General features: G+C 41.8%; 1 protein-coding gene across 4 annotated transcripts in view; it reads right to left on the bottom strand.

Moving 5' to 3' along the window:
- Positions 1 to 20,685, bottom strand: part of ASZ1 (ankyrin repeat, SAM and basic leucine zipper domain containing 1) — a 323,240-nt gene that overhangs the window by 136,771 nt on the left and 165,784 nt on the right. For all 4 annotated transcript variants that reach the window (XM_056573848.1, XM_056573849.1, XM_056573846.1 and 1 more), the window contains exons 8-9: positions 11,215 to 11,287; positions 1,082 to 1,138 (exon numbers count right to left, since the gene is read on the bottom strand). In XM_056573848.1, the coding sequence (XP_056429823.1) occupies positions 1,082 to 1,138; positions 11,215 to 11,287 (130 nt within the window). The remainder of the gene's footprint in view (positions 1 to 1,081; positions 1,139 to 11,214; positions 11,288 to 20,685) is intronic.

Here is a 20,685-nt window from a genome sequence, read left to right as displayed (position 1 = left end):
ATAAGTATCACACTAAGAATATGTCAGGAATATTGGCAATTCTATAGTCAAAGCATGATAAATTAAATATGTGCACTAAGCGCGTACCGAACAAAATATGAGTGCTCTTGTTACAAATTATTATATGCCAGGATTATTTACAGACCTGGTACTTGTCAAAAAAAATTATAATTCCAAAATTTGTCTAACAGCAGCCAAAGAAAATAAGTGAATCGCACATTCAATTCTCTAAAGACTATCTATAAAAAAGGTTTGTGTTTCAAAAGGACTAATCTTTAACTATTGAGCAATTCACTGACATCCAGGTATATATTTTACACAAATCACCCAAGTAGAAATTCTTGGCCCTATGGATAATTAACCTCGATGTTGTGTGGCCATATTAAAAGCATGAATCTGATTCTCTCAAGTATCCTGAATTACATCATCTGAGCAATAAAACCAGAGCAAAAGGAAATTTCCAGATATCAAGAAAAGTTTGGCTGTACAATACACAATGGTAAGGGCAAACCGAAAAATAGGCAATAGAATGAGCTCTAACATTTTTTAAATCAAACAGTTGAATGATAAAGCTCTTATAATGATTTGATGCTTTATTCTAAATCATATGCAAAGTAATAAATGCTATTGGACAGGAACATGCTTTTGGGAGATGCTATACTCAGGAAATATATGCTGCAGCTTTCTAAGATTTGGTTAGGTATTGTGATTTAAAGGGGTACTCCGGCGCTTAGACATCTTATCCCCTATCCAAAGGATAGGGGATAAGATGCCTGATCGCGGGGGTCCTGCCGCTGGGGACCCCCGTGATCTTGCACCCCTCTAAAATCAGTCCCCGGAGCGTGTTCGCTCCAGGTCCGATTACTGTCGATCACGGGGCCGGAGCGTTGTGACGTCAAGGCTCCGTCCCGTGTGATGTCACGCCCCGCCCCGTCAATGCAAGCCTATGGGAGGGGGCGTGACATAGGAAGCTTTCAGCACAAGCACAAAATGATCAGGATAGATGAAAAATTAAGACGTAAAAAAAAGGGTTAACAATACTTTAAGTGTTGGCTACATAAATCTTTCAGACTTACTTTACCTTTTGAAACTCACTTTCTTCCAAACATAAAAGTTGTCTCAAAGTTAAATCATTTTCCTAGAAAAAACAATTTATTGAAAAATGTGCATTAACATGGAATAAAAGGTTGTCACTCAAAAGAAATGTTCAATTCAGCAAGGTGGCTCAGTTGTGCAGTGCGTGCAGCCAGTTGTGCAGTCTGGGTTTAAATTCTAACAAGAGGAACATGTTGTGTAGGCCAGGGTCACACGGCACATCCGCAGCATTAAATATGCTGCAGATGCTTCCCAACGGCAGTTACAGAGGGACTGCAGAGCGTGCTCCATGCTGCAGACACTTAAGAGTACATTCACACGTACGCAGATTTAATGTGCAGAATTTGATGCGCAGGATTTGATGCACAGGATTTTCTGCTGCAGATTTCAATGTAAACTAAATGACTGAGCACATCTTCTAATCGGAAGTGACAAATCCTGCACATCAAATCTGCGCACTATCCTGTATGTGTGGACGTACCCTAAAGGAAAACTGACAGGCTGTCCACCCGCACTAAACACAATACACTAGGTTATAGTACAGGTGAACAGGAGGAAAATGAGGTATCACTCACATATATGCTCACTCATCATATATATATTGACTTTATAAAGGGAGGAATCCCGAAAGCTTGTCTCTTCATAATCTTGTTAGTCCAATAAAAAAGGTATTACAAGATACTGCAACTACCGATGATTTTGCTTTTTGCATCACTGGACTAATACGGCTACTCCTAACTAATCTATCTATCTATCTACATGCAAATCAAAAAATGTTGCAGTATCTTGTAATACTGGACTAATACGGCTACTCAAATTTACTATATTATATATATATATATATATATATACCGTATATGTAAGAGTGAAGAAAAATTAATATGTATAAGATGGCAAGGCATAGTGTGGCATACCTAAATGGGTGAGTTGCTATGATCTTATGTTCTATGCATCTATTGTACAGTCAGGCACTTTAAAGACGACCAGTCCACTCAGTACTCAGGACTGTTTAATGGAAGCCTTACAAATGGCTTTCTAGCATCCCTCTCATTTTTTTGAATTATTGTAAGACATACTACACTGTATCTAATTAAGCCCCACTGCTTCACACTATTGTTTTTAAAACTTTCTATTTTCCCTGTATTTATAAAGCATCTAATAAAAGTACAATTTTGATTCAGTAGTTATTGCTCCATTTTCTTTGAATCATATAGTTTTCTAGAGCTATACTGTAATTGTTGTTGTTGAGACCCTAGCACCATCATAACATGTTTAGGTGATAACTAGAATGGGGATTCATAGTTCGGGTGTATTGTTTTGTCTAATTACACTACTACCTTACGGCCCAATGACATATGCTGAGGCAATACAATTTAACAACAAATTAAGCCAGAGGGTTAAATAATCTCTCTATTGCATATGTCACACAAATGTATAAAACTTAACCTTTATTGAACCAAATAATATATGTGAGGAACAAACGTATTTAAAAACGCAAGTCCACTCCCATCATGGCGTCAATGAAACAAAACTGTGGGTCATGTGGGGAACAAACCAGTTCCCGGATCCACCCAAAGGGCAATATAATTGCCTTGAATTGTAATATAGACCTCAGTTCTAAGGCTGAGTTATTCAATCTAAGGTATCTGCAAGGCTAGAAGGATACAATAATCCCTATTGACCACTAATATGTGTGGTAGTAATCATGGGTCCTGGATCCCCCAAGGGTAAGGAGGGGGGGGGGGGGGGATACTGGCTACTACGAGTAGGTAGCACCCACTCCTTGCTGGGGTGGGAAGAACGGACGAGGGAAACACCAAGAATCCTCCGGACGATGGGCACTCTCGAGGATCTTACAGGTAAGTAGTTTCTTGTATTCTATGTTCATGTGCTCTACTGCTAGAAAGGCTCATAACCACAGACCTCTCAAATTCCTCTACACTCTGGATCTTTCTTATTTTATTATTAGATAATGTTATATGAGAATTTTATGGCTGGTAGTGCCATATTTTAGGCTGTACTTCAATTGTACTCTCTCCTCCTATCATTAAATGAAAGCCGTATAGTTAAATCCTTCATTGAGGCCAAGGGGACTCAGGGTATTCAAACGAAAAATCCATTTAGATTCCTCTTTAAGGAGGATCTTATCGAGATCACCGCCCCTCGGACCCAATTTGATCTGTCTTAGTCCCCAAAACCGCAGGCTGCTAGGGTCATATGCATGCTTTTCTCTAACATGTCGGGCTAATGGAGTGTCTGCCCGTTTAATCCCACTTAGATGTTTTGAAATTCGGCGTCTGAACTATGGGTTTTACTCACATATAATTTAGGGCATGTACAGCTACATATATATACTACGCCCTTACTCTTGCAGTTAACGAAGTAATATAATTTGTATATCAGACCATCTGCTGGATTTTTGAACTCTTTTTGCCGGGTGACGTATGTACAAAATGAACATTGACCACAGGGACATGTGCTTGTATTCGGATTTTAAAGCCATGTTTCTGTCCTCTGTTTATTAAAGTGGCTATGGACTACCATGTCTCTTAAATTAGATCCCCTCCGATAAGTGACACTGGGAGACGCTTGTATTACTGTCTTTAAGTCCTCATCTGCTGTAAGTATCGGCCAATACCTCCTCATGATGTTCATCACTTGGTTTGACCTGTTATCCTACGTGCCAATACATCGGATGACCTTCTGTTCTATCCTTGTGTCCTCATCACTCCTGAGAAGATCCATTCTAGGTGTATCTTTCGCTCTACCAATGGCTTTCCTCAGGTGTCTTTTTGAGTGGTATTGGGTGCTAGCTACCCCATTCAAGAAGGCTATTTACAGCTGTTTCTTTACGAAATATTGACGTTTGGATGCAGCAGCCGCCGCTGTCAATTTCAATAGTCAGATCTAGGAAATTTATAGAATTATGACCGAATTCAGATGTAAACATCATCCGTATCTGATTGTGATTCAAAATAGAAACAAACTTGTTAAAAAGTTCCCCACCACCATCCCACAAAATCAAAATGTCGTCAGTGAAACGACCCCAAAAAAGAATGTGCTTAGTGAATATGTGATTCTCTTCAGTGAATACAATGGTGTCTTCCCACCACCCAAGAAATAAATTAGAGTAAGTGGGTGCACACACCGTGCCCATTGCCGATCCCTTTGTTTTAGTGATAATATTTACCATTAAACGTGAAGAAATTATGAGAGAACAAAATGAAGAAGTGATAAAACAAAGTCATTGTGTGCATAATACTGTGTGCCCCTAGTGCTCAAAAAATGAGTGACTGCTTTTAACCCCTTGGGGACGGAGCCCATTATGACTCTAAGGACGGGAGAATTTTTTGCACATCTGACCACCGTCACTTTAAGCATTAATAACTCTGGGATGCTTTTACTTATAAATTTGATTCAGAGAGTTTTTTCGTGACATATTCTACTTTATGGTAGTGGTAAATTTCCGTCTATACTTGCATCATTTCTTGGTGAAAAATTCAAAAATGTGATGAAAAATTTGAAACTTTAGCATTTTTCTAACTTTGAAGCTCTCTGCTTGTAAGGAGAATAAACATTCCAAATAAATTATATATTGATTCACATATACAATATGTCAACTTTATGTTGGCATCATAAAGCTGACATGTTTTTACTTTTGGTAGAAATCAGAGGGCTTCAAAGTTCAGCAGCAATTTTCCAATTTTTCACAAAATCTTCAAAATCAGAATTTTTCAGGGACCAGTTCAGTTTTTAAGTGGATTTGAAGGGCCTTCAAATTAGAAATAGCCCACAAATGACCCAATTATAAAAACTGCACCCCTAAAAAGTATCAAAAATGACATTCAGTAAGTTTGTTAACCCTTTAGGTGTTTAACAGAAATAGTAGCAAAGTGAAAATTCGAAATCTTCATTTTTTACACTCGCATGTTCTTGTACACCCAGTTTTTTAATTTTAGTTGAATTAAAGTGGTAATAGGAGAAAAGCCCCCCAAAATTTGTAACCCAATTTCTCTTGAGTAAGGAAATACCTCATATGTGTATGTCAAGTGTTCGTCGGGCGCAGTAGAGGGCTCAGAAGGGAAGGAGCAACAATGGGATTTTGGAGAGTGAATTTTGCTGCAATGGTTTTTGGGGGGCATGTCTCATTTAGAAAGCCACTATGGTGCCAGAACAGCAGAAAACCCCACATGGCATACTATTTTGGAAACTACACCCCTCAAGGCATGTAACAAGGAGTCCAGTGAGCCTTAACACCCCACAGGTGTTTGACGACTTTTCATTAAAATCGGAAGTGTAAATGAGAAAAATAATTTTTTTCACTAAAGTGCAGTTTTTCCCCAAAAATTTACCATTTTTACAAAGGGTAATGGGAGAAAATGCCCCCCAAAATTTGTAACCCCATCTCTTCTGAGTATGGAAATACCCCATGTTAGGACGTAAAATGCTCTGCGGGCGAACTACAATGCTCAGAAAAGAAGGAGCGCCATTGAGCTTTTGGACAGATAATTAGTTTGGAATGGTAGTCAGGGGCAATGTGCGTTTACAAAGCCCCCCGTGGTGCCAGAACAGTGGACCCCCCCACATGTGACCCCATTTTGGAAACTACACCCCTCACAGAATTTAATAAGGGTTGCAGTGAGTATTTACACCCCACTGGCATTTGACGGATCTTTGGAACAGTGGGCTGTGCAAATGAAAAATTACTGTTCCAAAAATCTGTCAGACACCTGTGGGGCGTAAATGCTCACTGCACCCCTTAATACATTACATGAGGGGTGTAGTTTCCAAAATGGGGTCACATGTGGGGGGGTCCATTGTTCTGGCACAATGGGGACTTTGTAAACACACGTGGCCTTCAATTCCGGACAAATTTTCTCTTCAAAATCCCAATAGCGCTCCTTATCTTCTAAGCATTGTAGTGCGCCAGCAGAGCACTTTACATCCACATATGGGGGATTTTCTTACTCAGAAGAAATGGGGTTACAAATTTTGGGGGCTTTTTTCCTATTTTCCCTTGTGAAAATAAAAAATTTAGGGTAACACCAGCATTTTAGTGAAAACTATTTTTTTTTTTAATTTTCCCATCCAAATTTTATGAAAATTCGTCAAACAGCTGTGGGGTGTTAAGGCTCACTATACCCCTTGTCACGTTCCGTGAGGGGTGTAGTTTCCAAAATGGGGTCACATGTGGGTATTAATTTTTTGGCATTTATGTCAGAACCGCTGTAAAATCAGCCACCCCTGTGCAAATCATCAATTTAGGCCTCAAATGTACATAGTGCGCTCTCACTCCTGAGCCTTGTTGTGCGCCCGCAGAGCATTTTATGCCCACATATGGGGTATTTCCGTACTCAGGAGAAATTGCGTTTCAAATTTTGGGGGTCTTTTTTTTCCTATTACTGCTTGTGAAAATAAAAAGTATGGGGCAACCCCAGCATGTTAGTGTAAAAAAATTAAACATTTTTACACTAACAGGTTTGTGTAGCCCCCAACTTTTCCTTTTCATAAGGGGTAAAAGGAGAAAAAGCCCCCCAAAATGTGTAGTGCAATTTCTCCCGATTACAGAAATACCCCATTATGTGGCCCTTAAATGTTTCCTTGAAATACGACAGGGCTCCGAAATGAGAGAGCGCCATGCGCATTTGAGGACTAAATTAGGGATTGCATAGGGGTGGACAAAGGGGTATTCAACACCAGTAATTCTTAAACAGGGTGCCTCCAACTGTTGCTAAACTCCCAGCATGCCTGGACAGTCAGTGGCTGTCCAGAAATGCTGGGAGTTGTTGTTTTGCAACAGCTGGAGGCTCCGTTTTGGCAACACTGCCGTACAATGCGTTTTTCATTTTTATTGGGGGGGGGGGGGGGGGGACAGTGTAAGGGGGTGTATATGTAGTGTTTTACCCTTTAATATGTGTTAGTGTAGTGTATTGATTTTAGGGTACATTCGCACTGGCGTGTTACGGCGAGTTTCCCGCTAGGAGTTTGCGCTGCGGCGAAAAATTTGCCGCAGCCCAAACTTGAAGCAGGAAACTTGCTGTAAACCTGCCTGTGTGAATGTACCCTGTACGTTCACATGGGAGGGGGGGGGGGGGGGGGGAGGCAAACCTCTAGCTGTTTCAAAACTACAACTCCCAGCATGTACTGACAGACCGTGCATCCTGGGAGTTGTACTTTTGCAACAGCTGGAGGCACACTGGTTGGAAAACCTTCAGTTAGGTTCTGTTACCCAACTCAGTATTTTCCAACCAGTGTGCCTCCAGCTGTCGCAAAACTACAAATCCCAGCATTTACTGATCACCGAAGGGCATGCTGGGAGATGTAGTTATGCAACAGCTGGAGGTACGCAACCACAACTCTCAGCCTGCTGAGAAAGCAGTTTGCTGTTTGGGCATGCTGGGATTTGCAGTTTTGCGACATCTGGAGGGCTACAGTTTATAGACCACTGCACAGTGATCTCAAAACTGTGGACCTCAAGATGTTTCAAAACTACAAATCCAGGCATGCCCAGACAGCAAACAGCTGTTTGGGCATGCTAGGAGTTGTAGTTTTGCAAGATCTGGAGGGATACAGTTTAGAGACCACTGTATAGTGGTCTCAAACTGTAAGCCTCCAGCTGTTGCAAAACTACATATTCCAGCATGCACAAACAGCTTTCTGGGCATGCTAGGAGTTGTAGTTTTGCAACATCTGGAGGGTTACAGGTTAGAGACCACTATATAGTGGTCTCAGACTGTAGCTTTCCAGATGTTGCTAGGCAACTTACCGGCTTCCGTAGGATCCAGGGAGCCGTACTCTTCTGCCGCACGACATCGCCACCCGCAGATCACTGTCGCCCGCTGCCTCTGGACGGGTAAGTAGACTTCGGCGCCCGGTCCCCCGTTCTGCCCCACCTATTGTGGGTGGACGGGACGGGGAAACCGAAAGTTAACCCCCCCCGCCCTGCTATTGGTTGTTGCTTCTGATGACCAATAGCAGGGATAGGAGGGGTGGCACCCCTGCCACCTCACTCCTATCCCTTCAGAGGGATCGTGGGTGTCATGGACAACTGCGATCCCCCTTACATTCCGGGTCACCATAGACCGGTATGACCCAGAATCGGCGCAAATCGCAAGTGTGAATTCACTTGCGATTTGCACCGATCGCCGACATGGGGGGGGGCTGATGACCCCCCTAGGCATTTGCGCGGGGTGCCTGCTGATCGATATCAGCAGTCACCCCGGTCCAGTCCCCGCCCGACGCGCAGCAGGGACCGAAATTCCCACGGGCGCATGGATACGCCCTTCGTCCTTAAGTACCAGAACGCAAGGGCGTATGCATACGCCCTTCATCCCCAAAAGGTTAAAGCTAATTCGTGTCTGATGCTGCTGTACAGGGCTTTCGCATCCAGACTCGCTAGACATGAACCGCCCTGCACAGCGACATCATTTAGTTTACATACATCTCGCAGATACAAGGGTAAACTGTGGACAAATGGAGATAAGATTTGGTCCACGTAGCGACTGCATTCCTGCGTCAAATTCTCATTTCCGGACACAATCAGTCTCCCTGGGATTGGTGAGACCTTTTTGTGCACCTTTGGTAGTGCATAGAACGTTGCCATGACGGGGGCTGGGTTAAATAGGACCCTGAATTCTTAGTCGGTGATGAGTTGATCGTCTTTTGCTTTGATGAGTAAAACTTTCAGTTCAGTCAGGTAGGTATTTGTAGGGTTCGAGGTTAGCACCTCATAAGTAGACCGGTCATTCAATAGTCTCATAACCATCCTAACGTAGTCGTCCTTATCAAGGACGACCACGTTCCCCCCCCCCCCCCCCCTTGTCCGCGGCTTTAATCTCGATCTCCTTATCCTTCTGAAGTGATTGTAGAGCCCCCCCATTCAGACATACTCAAATTAGTTGGTCTTACTGTATTTGATCTTGCCTAGATCTTGTGTCACTAGTTGGACAAAAAGTATCTATGTTGTTATATTGGCTTAATGGTGGGGTATTTCTACTTTTCTTTTTCAGATTCGAGAAAGGAGCTCTCGGCATCGGTGGACCATTCTTATTCTCTTCCAAGAGAGAGGTAAGTGTATCAACTACCTGTTCATCTCTCAAACGTATACCCATTTCTGTTCGCGCTTGGATGGTATGGTATTTGTGTAGTGCTAACTTGCGGCCAAACATGTTCACATCCTTAACCCAGGAAAATAAATCAAAATTGGGGGTTGGTGTAAAGGAGAGACCTTTAGAGAGTATTTTTATTTCATCCTGTGTCAGTACTTTTTTGGACAAAGTTATGACATGTAATTTGTCCTCCATAGGGTTAGTTTCTCTCAGATCCTCCTCTCCCTCCGTACTCCTAAAAAAAATACTTGGCCAGTAGACATTAGAAGAAGTATAAGAGATTATTATTGGTGGGAGCATCCATAAGAGGATGAGGTGGATTGGAGCATAGTTAGATGTATGGCAATTGGCTAATGTTGCTAGATAGCTAGAGAGAGATCATATAAAAAAAGGATCATTTGGCACTGACATTGCATTGCTGTCAGTTGTCTCCCTGATGAAGCCACAGAAGTGGTGAAAAATGTAGGGGTGTGAAAGTTTGTGTTTTTAATCAGCAACTCCACCACATCTATAGTTAAATTCCAATTAACAAATACAAATAGCGTTAAAAATAGCCCACTCCTGCGGTGCACAGCAAGGAGTGGGTGCTACCCACTCAAACTTCCCAGTATCAACCCCTTCTCCCCCCCCCCCCTCCTTACCCTTGGGGGATCCAGGACCCATGATTACTACCACACATATTAGTGGTCAATAGGGATTATTGTATCCTTCTAGCCTTGCAGATACCTTAGATTGAATAACTCAGCCTTAGAACTGAGGTCTATATTACAATTCAAGGAAATACTATTGCCCTTTGGGTGGATCCGGGAACTGGGTTGTTCCCCACATGACCCACTGGCTTGTTTCATTGACACAATGATGGGATTGGAGTTGCGTTTTTAAAATACGTTTGTTCCTCACATATATTATTTGGTTCAATAAAGGCTAAGTTTTATATATTTGTGTGACATATGCAATAGAGAGATTATATAACCCTCTGGGTTAATTTGTTGTTAAATAGTTTTGTCTAATAGCTCGGCATACAGTATGAGGCGGGAAAGCTCAGCGAGCCTGGCTCCTGGATCCATCGCGCACCAAACAGAATGACCATTTTATCATGGTGGCCATATCTTGACAATGAAGAGACAAATTTTAGTAAGTACTAACTCATTTTAGTCCTATTAGCTTCCCTTTGAACATTTTCCTTGTGTTAGAATGGGTTTCTAGCACCTGCAGCTTTATTTCAAAATGTTAAGAATGCATCCATGGCATAGCTTTCGAACAGACATGGTCATAGGCAAGACAAATCATATGGAGAAAAAAAAAGGATGGTTAGACTATGAGAGCATTCCAAACCTGATTATATATAGACACACATCAATAAAAGGAGAATCAATCACAGCAACAACTACTATCTGCCATGACATAGTACTAAAGGAAAATGCACCAAACTGAGGTGTGCTCTGCTGAACTATAAAAGGCATGTGGTGGAGAAATGGTTACTTGTATATTGGCTCGGTAAGATGCTGTGTGACAAGAAATACAATACACAGCAGCACAACCAGAAAGGAATTGCACTAAGCATCAAGCTGATTCTGAAAACTAGCCTGCAGACTATATGGAGGAAGTAAGAAATTAGATAAGGAGGCAGAACTATGTACATACAGCAAGGAAGAGGTTGCACTAATCACTGAAGTATTATTGCTGTTTATATGAGAGGAAAACCTTGATTTACCTTTCAGAGACAGATTCTCTGAACATACACAGCTTGCAGGTACACAGTCTTTCTCTTGCAGAGCAGTAGCTAAGACTTGCCCCCACTTTCTGTGTTATGTGTTGCGGTCAGTTACTAGAGACAGACTTCCCCTTACAAGCAACGGACAGCACGTTGCAGGGAAAGGAGAAAGACACCCAGAGGCCAAGACTTGTAGCATTTTGGTAGGTCACCTCATTAGCAAAATTTTAAAGTCACACATGCTATCAAAGTTGTTTGAAACAATACGGACCATTTAATCAATCAACCAAATTGTACCTTAAATAATCTTGCCAGGTGTTCCAAGCCCAAGCCATGCAAAAATACTTCTAGATCACTTGAGGGTGAGCAACTAAAAGAATAAAAATGCCATTTATTCTACATTAACAATTACATAAAAGAAGAGAGACAGCATTTTAGTAAGAAAGTAAAGGTATTTTTTCCTTTTAGACAGAGGTCTTATTTATCACAGAATTTATAGACCTCAAGGAACAGTTAGTGAGATGGTGGTATGATTTGGAGGTAATTTGCAATAAAATGGGATGTGATATATATTATAAGACTGGAGATGCCGCTGGTTATACAATATAATTTAATTCATACAACAATACAATGAAATGCTGTACCCTGAGCAGGGCCCGTCAGAGATTTACAGATTAAAGGAAATAGATTAAAATAAGTTATAAGTTATTTTTTTGCAATATTCAAAGCTTGGCTGCAGTGCTGCAAGGTTATGATGTGTCTGAAATGTCAGATCCTAGTATTGCAGAAAATGGGATGCAGGAGAATTGATATTTGCAGTCAATATGCAAAGTGGCACAGGTATGTGCCCAGCCTGCTGGATGGAAAGTTCCTTGCGACCCTGGAGCAGTGCGCAAGTTAATGCGGTAGGAGGTGATGGAACTTGCCTGTCTGCCGGGTAAGACGTGGTCCGATTTCTGGATGGCACGCATTAACTTGCGCACCGCTCCAGGATAGCAAGTACTTTCCATCCAGCAGGCTGGGGACATACCTGTGCCACTTTGCGTATTGACTGCAAATATCAGTTCTCCTGCATCCCATTTTCTGCAATACTAGGATCTGACATTTCAGACACAGCACAACCTTGCAGCACCGCTGCCAAGCTTTGAATATTGCAAAAAATAAAAACATTCTCAACTCAAGTGGCAAAATTCCCATGCATCTTATCAATATGTATATTTATAATATTTTATAACTTATTTTAATCTATTTCCTTTAATCTGTAAGTCTCTGACCCTGTAGCAAGGGCCCTGCTCATGGTACAGCGTTTTATTGTATTGTTGTATGAATTCGATTATATTGTATAACCAGTGGCATCTCCAGTCTTATAATATATATCACATCCCATTTTATTGCAAATCACCCCCCAATCATACCACCATCTCACTAACTGTTCCTTGAGGTCTGAATACCCACTTTTATTCCATTGTACTACATCCCCTTCCCGCAGAATGTCATAAATAAACGCCGGGTTGTGCAGTGCGTTCGCATCCCGACGTTTATAAATGACATTCAGTTAACCCGGCGATGTGCAGCATCGCACGGGTTAACCAGCAGAAGTCCCGCTGTTTCCAGCAGGAGATAACTTCTGCTTCACCCCCCAGGACCATCCATTGATGGTCCTGGTCAGCGATCACTGTGATTGGTCCCTGTGGACCAATCACAGTGACCTGGGGTGAAAGTTCAGATCCCCCACACTGCCCGCCCCAGGGAGCTGGGCAGAACGGGGGAAGATGGCTGCGGGGGCTCGCGGGGACCTGCGGCATAGGGGGGGGGGGGGGGGAACACGCGGGGACTGGCGGCCACGTGGACGAACAGCGGTGAGACCGGCAGGTAAGTACATGGTCCTCAGATGCATGGTCCTCAGATCTTCACTGCTGCTTCTAGGAGTCTGAAAACTACAACTCCCAGCATGCCCAGACAGCCAAAGGCTGTCTGGGCATGCTGGGAGTTGTAGTTTTGCAACTTCTGGAGGGCCCCAGTTTGGAGACCATTGTATAATGGTCTCCAATCTGTGCTCTTCCAACTGTTGCAAAACTACGACTCCCAGCATGCACTGACTGTCCAGGCATGCTGGGAGTTTTAGTTCAGCAACATCTGGCCCTTCAGATGTTGCCGAACTACAACTCCCAGCATGCCTGGACAGTCAGTGCATGTTGAGAGTTGTAGTTTTGCAACAACTGGAGACACACTGGTTGGGAAACATTGTCTGTTTCTAACTCAGTGTTTCCTAACCTGTGTGCCTCCAGCTGTTGCAAAACTATAACTCCCAGCATGCACTAACAGACCATGCATGCTGGGAGTGGTGGTTCTGCAACAGCTGGTGCACCCCCCATGTGAATGTACAGGGTACATTCACATGGGCGAGGGTTTTACAGTGGGTTTCTCGCTGCAAGCTTGAGATGCAGCAAATTTTGCACTGGGAAACTCGCTGTAATCCCCCGCCCGTCTGACTGTACCCTAAAAACACTACACATACACATATCGTATATATTCGAGTATAAGCAGAGTTTTTCAGCACGATTTTTCGTGCTGAAAACACCCCCCTCGGCTTATACTCGAGTGAACTCTCGACCCGCAGTGGTCTTCAACCTGCGGACCTCCAGAGGGTTCAAAACTACAACTCCCAGCAAGCCCGGGCAGCCATCGGCTGTCCGGGCTTGCTGGGAGTTGTAGTTTTGAAACCTCCGGAGGTCCGCAGGTTGAAGACCACTGCGGCCTTCGACATCATCCAGCCCCCTCTCGCCCCCCTTTAGTTCTGTACAGTACTCACCTCCGCTCGGCGCTGGTCCGGTGCTGCAGGACTGTCCGGAGAGGAGGTGGTCCGGTGGGATAGTGGTTCCGGGCTGCTATCTTCACCGGGGAGGCCTCTTCTAAGCGCTTCGGGCCCGGCCCCAGAATAGTCGCATTGCCTTGACAACGACGCAGAGGTACGTTCATTGCCAACGTACTTCTGCGTCATTGTCAAGGCAACGCCTCTATTCCCGGGCCGGAAGCGCGGAGAAGAGGCGCCCCCAGTGAAGATAGCAGCCCGGAACCACTATCCCACCGGAAGACCTACTCACCGGACAGCCCTGCAGCACCGGACCAGCGCCGAGCGGAGGTGAGTACTGTACAGAACTAAAGGGGGGTGAGAGGGGGCTGGAGGATGTCGAAGGCCGCAGTGGTCTTCAACCTGCGGACCTCCGGAGGTTTCAAAACTACAACTCCCAGCAAGCCCAGCCGGCGATGGCTGCCCGGGCTTGCTGGGAGTTGTAGTTTTGAAACCTCTGGAGGTCCGCAGGTTGAAGACCACTAAGGGCGGATGATGAGAAGAGGATGATGAAGGGGGGGTGTGGGATGATGACAAGAGGATGATGAAGGGGGGGGGTGTGGGATGATGAAGGGGGGGGTGTGGGATGATTACAAGGGGATGATGAAGGGGGTGGGGATGATGACAAGGGGATGATGAAGGGGGGTGGGGATGATGACAAGGGGATGATGAAGGGGGGGATGTGTGGGATGATGACAAGGGGATGATGACAGGTGATGATTATGATGAGGGTCTGGATGATGACAGGCGGTGATGATGATGAGGATGTTAATGACGGGTCTGGATGATGACAATGGGGGGGGGTGATGTATTTCCCACCCTAGGCTTATACTCGAGTCAATAACTTTTCCTGGGATTTTGGGTTGAAATTAGGGGTCTCGGCTTATACTCGGGTCGGCTTATACTCGAGTATATACGGTCACTCCTACACAGTACCCCTACACAGTACCCCCCCCCCCCCAATAAGAACGTCCGGTACGCCACTGTTTCCAAAGCAGAGCCTCCAGCTGTTGCAAAACAGCAACTCCCAGCCATTGACTGTCCAAGCATGCTTGGAGTTTTGCAACAGCTGGCGTAGAATACCCTTATGTCCACCCCTATGCAAGTCCCTAATTTAGGCCTCAAATGCACATGGCGCTCTCTCACTTTGGAGTCCTGTCGTATATCAAGGAAACAGTATAGGGCCACATATGGGGTATCACCGTACTCGGGAGAAATTGCATTACAAGGTTTGGGGGGCTATTTCTCCTTTAACCCTTCATGAAAAGGACATGTTGGGGTCTACACCAGAATGTTAGTGTAAAAAATTACATTTTTCACACTAACATGCTGGTGTTGCCCCATACTTTACATTTTCACAAGAGGTAAAAGGGAAAAAAGCCCCCCAAAATTTGTAACGCAATTTCTCCTGAGTACGGAGATACCCCATATGTGGGCACAAAGTGCTCTGGGGGCGCACAACAAAGCCCAGAAGGGAGAGTGCACCATGTACATTTGAGGTGATTTGCACAGGGGTGGCTGATTGTTACAGCGGTTTTGACAAACGCAAAAAAAAAAAAAAAAAACCACATGTGACCCCATTTCGGAAACTACACCCCTCACAGAATGTAATGAGGGGTGCAGTGAGAATTTACCCCCCACAGGTGTCTGACAGATCTTTGGAACAGTGGTCCGTGAAAATGAAAACTTTTGTACAGCCCACTGTTCCAAAGATCTGTCAGACACCAATGGGGGGTAAATGCTCAATGTACCCCTTGTTACGTTCCTCAAGGGGTCTAGTTTCCAAAATGGTATGCCATGTGGTTTTTTTTTTAGCTGTCCTGGCACCATAGGGGCTTCCTAAATGCGACATGCCCCCCGACCAAAATTTGCTCTCAAAAAGCCAAATATGACTCCTTCTCTTCTGAGCATTGTAGTTCGCCCATAGTGCACTTCAGGTCAACTTATGGGGTACAGTCATACTCAGAAGAGATGGGGTTACAAATTTTTGGGGGTATTTTCTGCTATTAACCCTTGCAAAAATGTGAAATTTGGGGGGGAAACACATTTTAGTGAAATTTTTTTTTATTTTTTTTTTACATATGCAAAAGTCGTGAAACACCTGTGGGCTATTAAGGCTCACTTTAATCCTTGTTACGTTCCTCAAGGGGTCTAGTTTCCAAAATGGTATGCCATGTGGGGGATTTTTGCTGTTCTGGCACCATAGGGGCTTCCTAAATGCAACATGCCCCCCAAAAACCATTTCAGAAAAACGTACTCTCCAAAATCCCCTTGTCGCTCCTTTGCTTCTGAGCCCTCTACTGCGCCCGCCGAACACTTTACATAGACATATGAGGTATGTGCTTACTCGAGAGAAATTGGGCTACAAATATAAGTATACATTTTTTCCTTTAACCCCTTGTAAAAATTCAAAAAATGAAGATTGTGAATTTTCTCCTTCACTTTGCTGCCATTTCTGTGAAACACCTAAAGGGTTAAAACGCTGACTGAATGTCATTTTGAATACTTTGGGGGGTGCAGTTTTTATAATGGGGTCATTTGTGGGGTATTTCTAATAGGAAGACCCTTCAAATCCACTTCAAACTTGAACTGGTCCCTGAAAAATAGTGAGTTTGAAAATTTTGTGAAAAATTGGAAAATTGCTGCTGAACTTTGAAGCCCTCTGATGTCTTTCAAAAGTAAAAACTCATCAATTTTCTGATGCAAACATAAAGTAGAATTATTGTATATGTGAATAAAAAAAAATTATTTGTAATATACATTTTCCTTACAAGCAGAAAATTTCAAAGTTAGAAAAATGCAAAATTTTCTAATTTTTCATCAAATTTTGGGATTTTTCACCAAGAAAGGATGCAAGTTACCACAAAAATTTACCACTATGTTAAAGTAGAATATGTCACGAAAAAACAATCTCGGAATCAGATTGATAACTAAAAGCATCCCAGAGTTAAATTTAATGTTTAAAGTGACAGTGGTCAGATGTGCAAAAAACACTCTGGTCCTTAAGGCCAAAACGGGCTTGGTCCTTAAGGGGTTAATAATGTTGTTACAGTTTGTGCAGGATAAATAAGAAAATGTCCCTTGTTTACAGGCAGACAAAATGTTTGTCTTTCTTTTTAACAGAGATGATACTTTTGATCAATCTGTCCCCAATCGATTTTCCATTCTTGTGTACATACATCGGTAAATCTGAAAACAATTTCCCATACTTGAGGGCAGTTTTAAGAAATACCCAGTATTTTTTTTTTTTTATAGTTTCTCTGACCAAATTGCTTCTTTTATCATATGTGCCTACATATAAGATACAATTATTGTCTTTCCTCTTTTTTTAATGTGCGTTTCCTTTGTTGTCTTGCTAATTTACCAACCTCACTATTCTCTTTTTTGATGATTATATCCCTTTGCTGTAAACTTCTTAACTATTTTTTCACCCACTTTTTTGTATTCATCGTCTGTGCTAGTTATGCGCTGTGTGCAAATGAATTGACTCCTGGGAAAACCTATAAAAATCGTAGGAGAATGGTAACTATATTTATGCAAAATGTTGTTTCTATCTGTTGGCTTTGTGTAAAGTGTTGTTTCAAATCCCTGTTCAGTTTTTTTTTAAACTCTACATCTAAAAAATGTACAGTATTAGCATCATAAGTTACAGAAAATGTTTTAGTTTCATGTAAACCATTTAACCGATCAAGAAAACGTAATAATGCAGTTTCACTATCATGCCATAATTAGAACACATCGAAGCCATGTGGATGACTCGTTCAATAATCCTGGCAAAAAGATGTCATAAATACATTAGCTAGCGACAGGGCCACTCCATATATTTGTAAAAAATATTCTGTGTCAAAACTAAAATAATTCTTAGTTAAAACAAAGTCTGATAATGTCATGAGGAATGTTGTCAAGAGATGCATTTTTAGAAAGAGCTTCACGTACACATTCACTGCCCTCTACATTGCTGCTATATCCATCTCCTGCAAGACCATTTCATGCGAAAAATGTTAAAGTGAATAAAATAAGAATATTTCTACATAAACCGTAAGTTATGTCATGAATGTGAACTCAACGTTGCGGTAAAACTTAGTTGGCGTGCAGCCTTGTCACTAAAGATGCTGACAAGTCTTTTCAAGCTTCTACTATGACTGAATACCTAAAAGTTAAATGAATACCTAGAGGGTTAAGATGTAGATTAACCCCTAACCAACTTCCAGACGATGCAGATTTTCACCAAAAGTAGTACGCCATGAATAAGCAACACTCGTTAGATTTAATGTTACTAACGGTGCAACGTCTACAGATGGCAATTGAACCTCTTAAAAAAGAAAATAAAGAAACTGAAATGAAATTAAAAGAATTAAAAACAGAAACAGAATATGAACAGCTACAAAGTGAGATTAAGCACGAAAAGGAGAGACTGAAAACGGTGACTTTACTGAATAAATTACAAAAATTTCAGCGAGATATGCACGATTATCTGTGCAGAAGAACACTGCAAACAAAGAAACATAAGACAACAAAAGTATACCAGCAACTACTCACAGACAAGTCACAACTGACAACAGATACAGGAGAGACAATGGGAGAAGCCTCCACACAATCCGAAAAAGAAAGAGAAGAGGAAAAAAATGCAGTAAAGAAAAAGAAACCAATGAAGACAAGGTAAATGACTTTGTTATAAATATTTCAGATCGTATACTTACACAGGACGAGACCAATCTTCTTAATAAGGGGCTTAATTTTGTTCAAGATAACAAAAAATTTTAATTTGATTTTAAAGTGGAGTTTTACAAACTTTGTAGAAACACAAGAATGCAGATGTTTCTATATGATGCAAATCGTTCGGCACCAATAAGAGTATCTCCTCTGGAAGAAAATCCTGTCTCTCTACATAAAGCTTCCACTTTTTATCCTGCAATTACTTATACCAATCTAGATGTGTTTTCGAGTACTGTTTTGAGGGAGGTTGAAGAACAGTGGTCTAATGTTTCTTATGTTAAGTCTTATTTAAGTAAAACTGAACAAACAGCATTGAAATATCTGCAAAATGACCCCTCCCTTGTAATAAAAAGAACTGAGAAGGGAGGGGACATTGTTGTTATGGATAAAAATTACTGTGTGTCAGAAATCCATAGGCAGCTAGCAGATCAGAAGAGATTAAAAAATGATTCAACTAGTAAGTGTAAAAAGATGGTGGATGCATTTATTATAAAGAGTCTACAAGATGGTGTGATTGCTGAAAAAAGTCTCTTATTACCGATTATCCCAGGGTACCTGTTCTGTACACATCACCTAAAGTCCACAAGGACCGCAACAGGCCTCCAGGGCGCCCGATTGTCTCGGGTTCGGGCTCCCTGCTTCAGCCTCTTGTGGTTCTTGTTGGCAATTTCTTACAAAGAGGTTAAAAAACTGCCTAGATGTTTAGTAGATTCCACAGAGTTTTTGTTAGTTAAAAAAAATTCCTTGCAGTGACGTGACTTTCCTATGTACGTTGGACGTTCAAACTTTTTATACTAATATCCCTCAGGAAGAGGGCAGTGGATGTGTATGTGAAGCTTGTTTTAACAAAGAATTATTTTCGTTTTGACACAATACTTTTTACAAATAGATGGAGTGTTGATGGGGTCCTCAGTGGCCCTGTCGCTAGCTAATGTATTTATGACATCATTTGAGGACCAAAACCTCTTTTTGTCAGGCTTTGCTACCTGGATGACGTGTTCTTATTATGGCATGATAGTGAAATTGCATTATTGCGTTTTCTTGATCGGTTAAATGGTTTACATGAAACTATAAAATTTTCTCTAACTTATGATGCTAATAATGTACATTTTTCAGATGTCAAGGTTAAAAAAAACTGAACAGGGATTTGAAACAACACTTTACACAAAGCCAACAGTTAGATACAACATTTTGCATAAATATAGTTACCATTCTCCTACAGTTTTTAGAGGTTTGCCCAGGAGTCAATTCATTTGCGAACAGGGCCTAACTAGCACAGATGAAGAATACAAAAAAGTGGGTGAAAAAATTGTTAAGAAGTTTACAGAAAATGGATATAATCGACAAAAAATTGAAAAATAGTGAGGTTGGTAAATTAGCAAGACAACAACTAAGGCTCTTTTCACACTAGTGATTTTTCCGTTATTGAAGTTCTGTCGCATGTTCCGTCATGATTTTCGGCAGTAATTTTTCCGCCACGATGTCCCGTCACTGTATAACGTCCGTAATGAATTACGGGCATATATGGGTGCAAACGTGCTGTTACAAAATCCCATAGGTTTCAATGCGATTTAGTCTCGGCCGTCAGGGGTTTTGTAACGGCAGGTTTTTGCCGAAAATCGTGACGGAACATGCGATGGAACTTCAATAACGGAAAAGTCACTAGTGTGAAAAGAGCCCAAGAAAACACAGAGAAAAAGAGGAAAGACAATAATTATGACAGACATTTATCAAGCAATTTAGTTAAAAAAATTTTTACTAAAAATGTCGCACAAATGTCGCACCTGCGACAACGCAATTTTTCGTGCGACATTTGCGAGAAAAGCAAGTTTACCAAAACTTAAATACGTAGTAATAATTTTAAAATGGACTACGGGTAGTCAGGGGTTTATTAACTGCGACAGTCGCAGCTGCGCAAAAAAAAAAGTCGCAACAAGGTTAAAAATTGACTAAATTTACTCCAGCTCAAACATGGAGCAGAAAAAGCTACTACCAAAGTAAAAAAGAAAAAATTGCTTACCTGAAAGAAAATTATGAACAGACTGAAACCAGTTGATAAATAAGTCGCACATAAGCAAAAAAAAAAAAGTAAGGAAAAAAGTACTAAAACAAGGAATACATAAGCAAACACTGATAAATGTCCCTCTATATCTTATATGTAGGCACATATGATAAAAGAAGCAATTTGGTAAAAAAAAAAA

The sequence above is a fragment of the Hyla sarda genome, chromosome 4 (genome assembly GCF_029499605.1).
Source record: "Hyla sarda isolate aHylSar1 chromosome 4, aHylSar1.hap1, whole genome shotgun sequence".
NCBI classification, from domain to species: Eukaryota; Metazoa; Chordata; class Amphibia; order Anura; family Hylidae; genus Hyla; species Hyla sarda.
The sequence above is the reverse complement of the archived record's forward strand: the minus strand, read 5'-3'. Positions and strand labels throughout refer to the sequence as shown.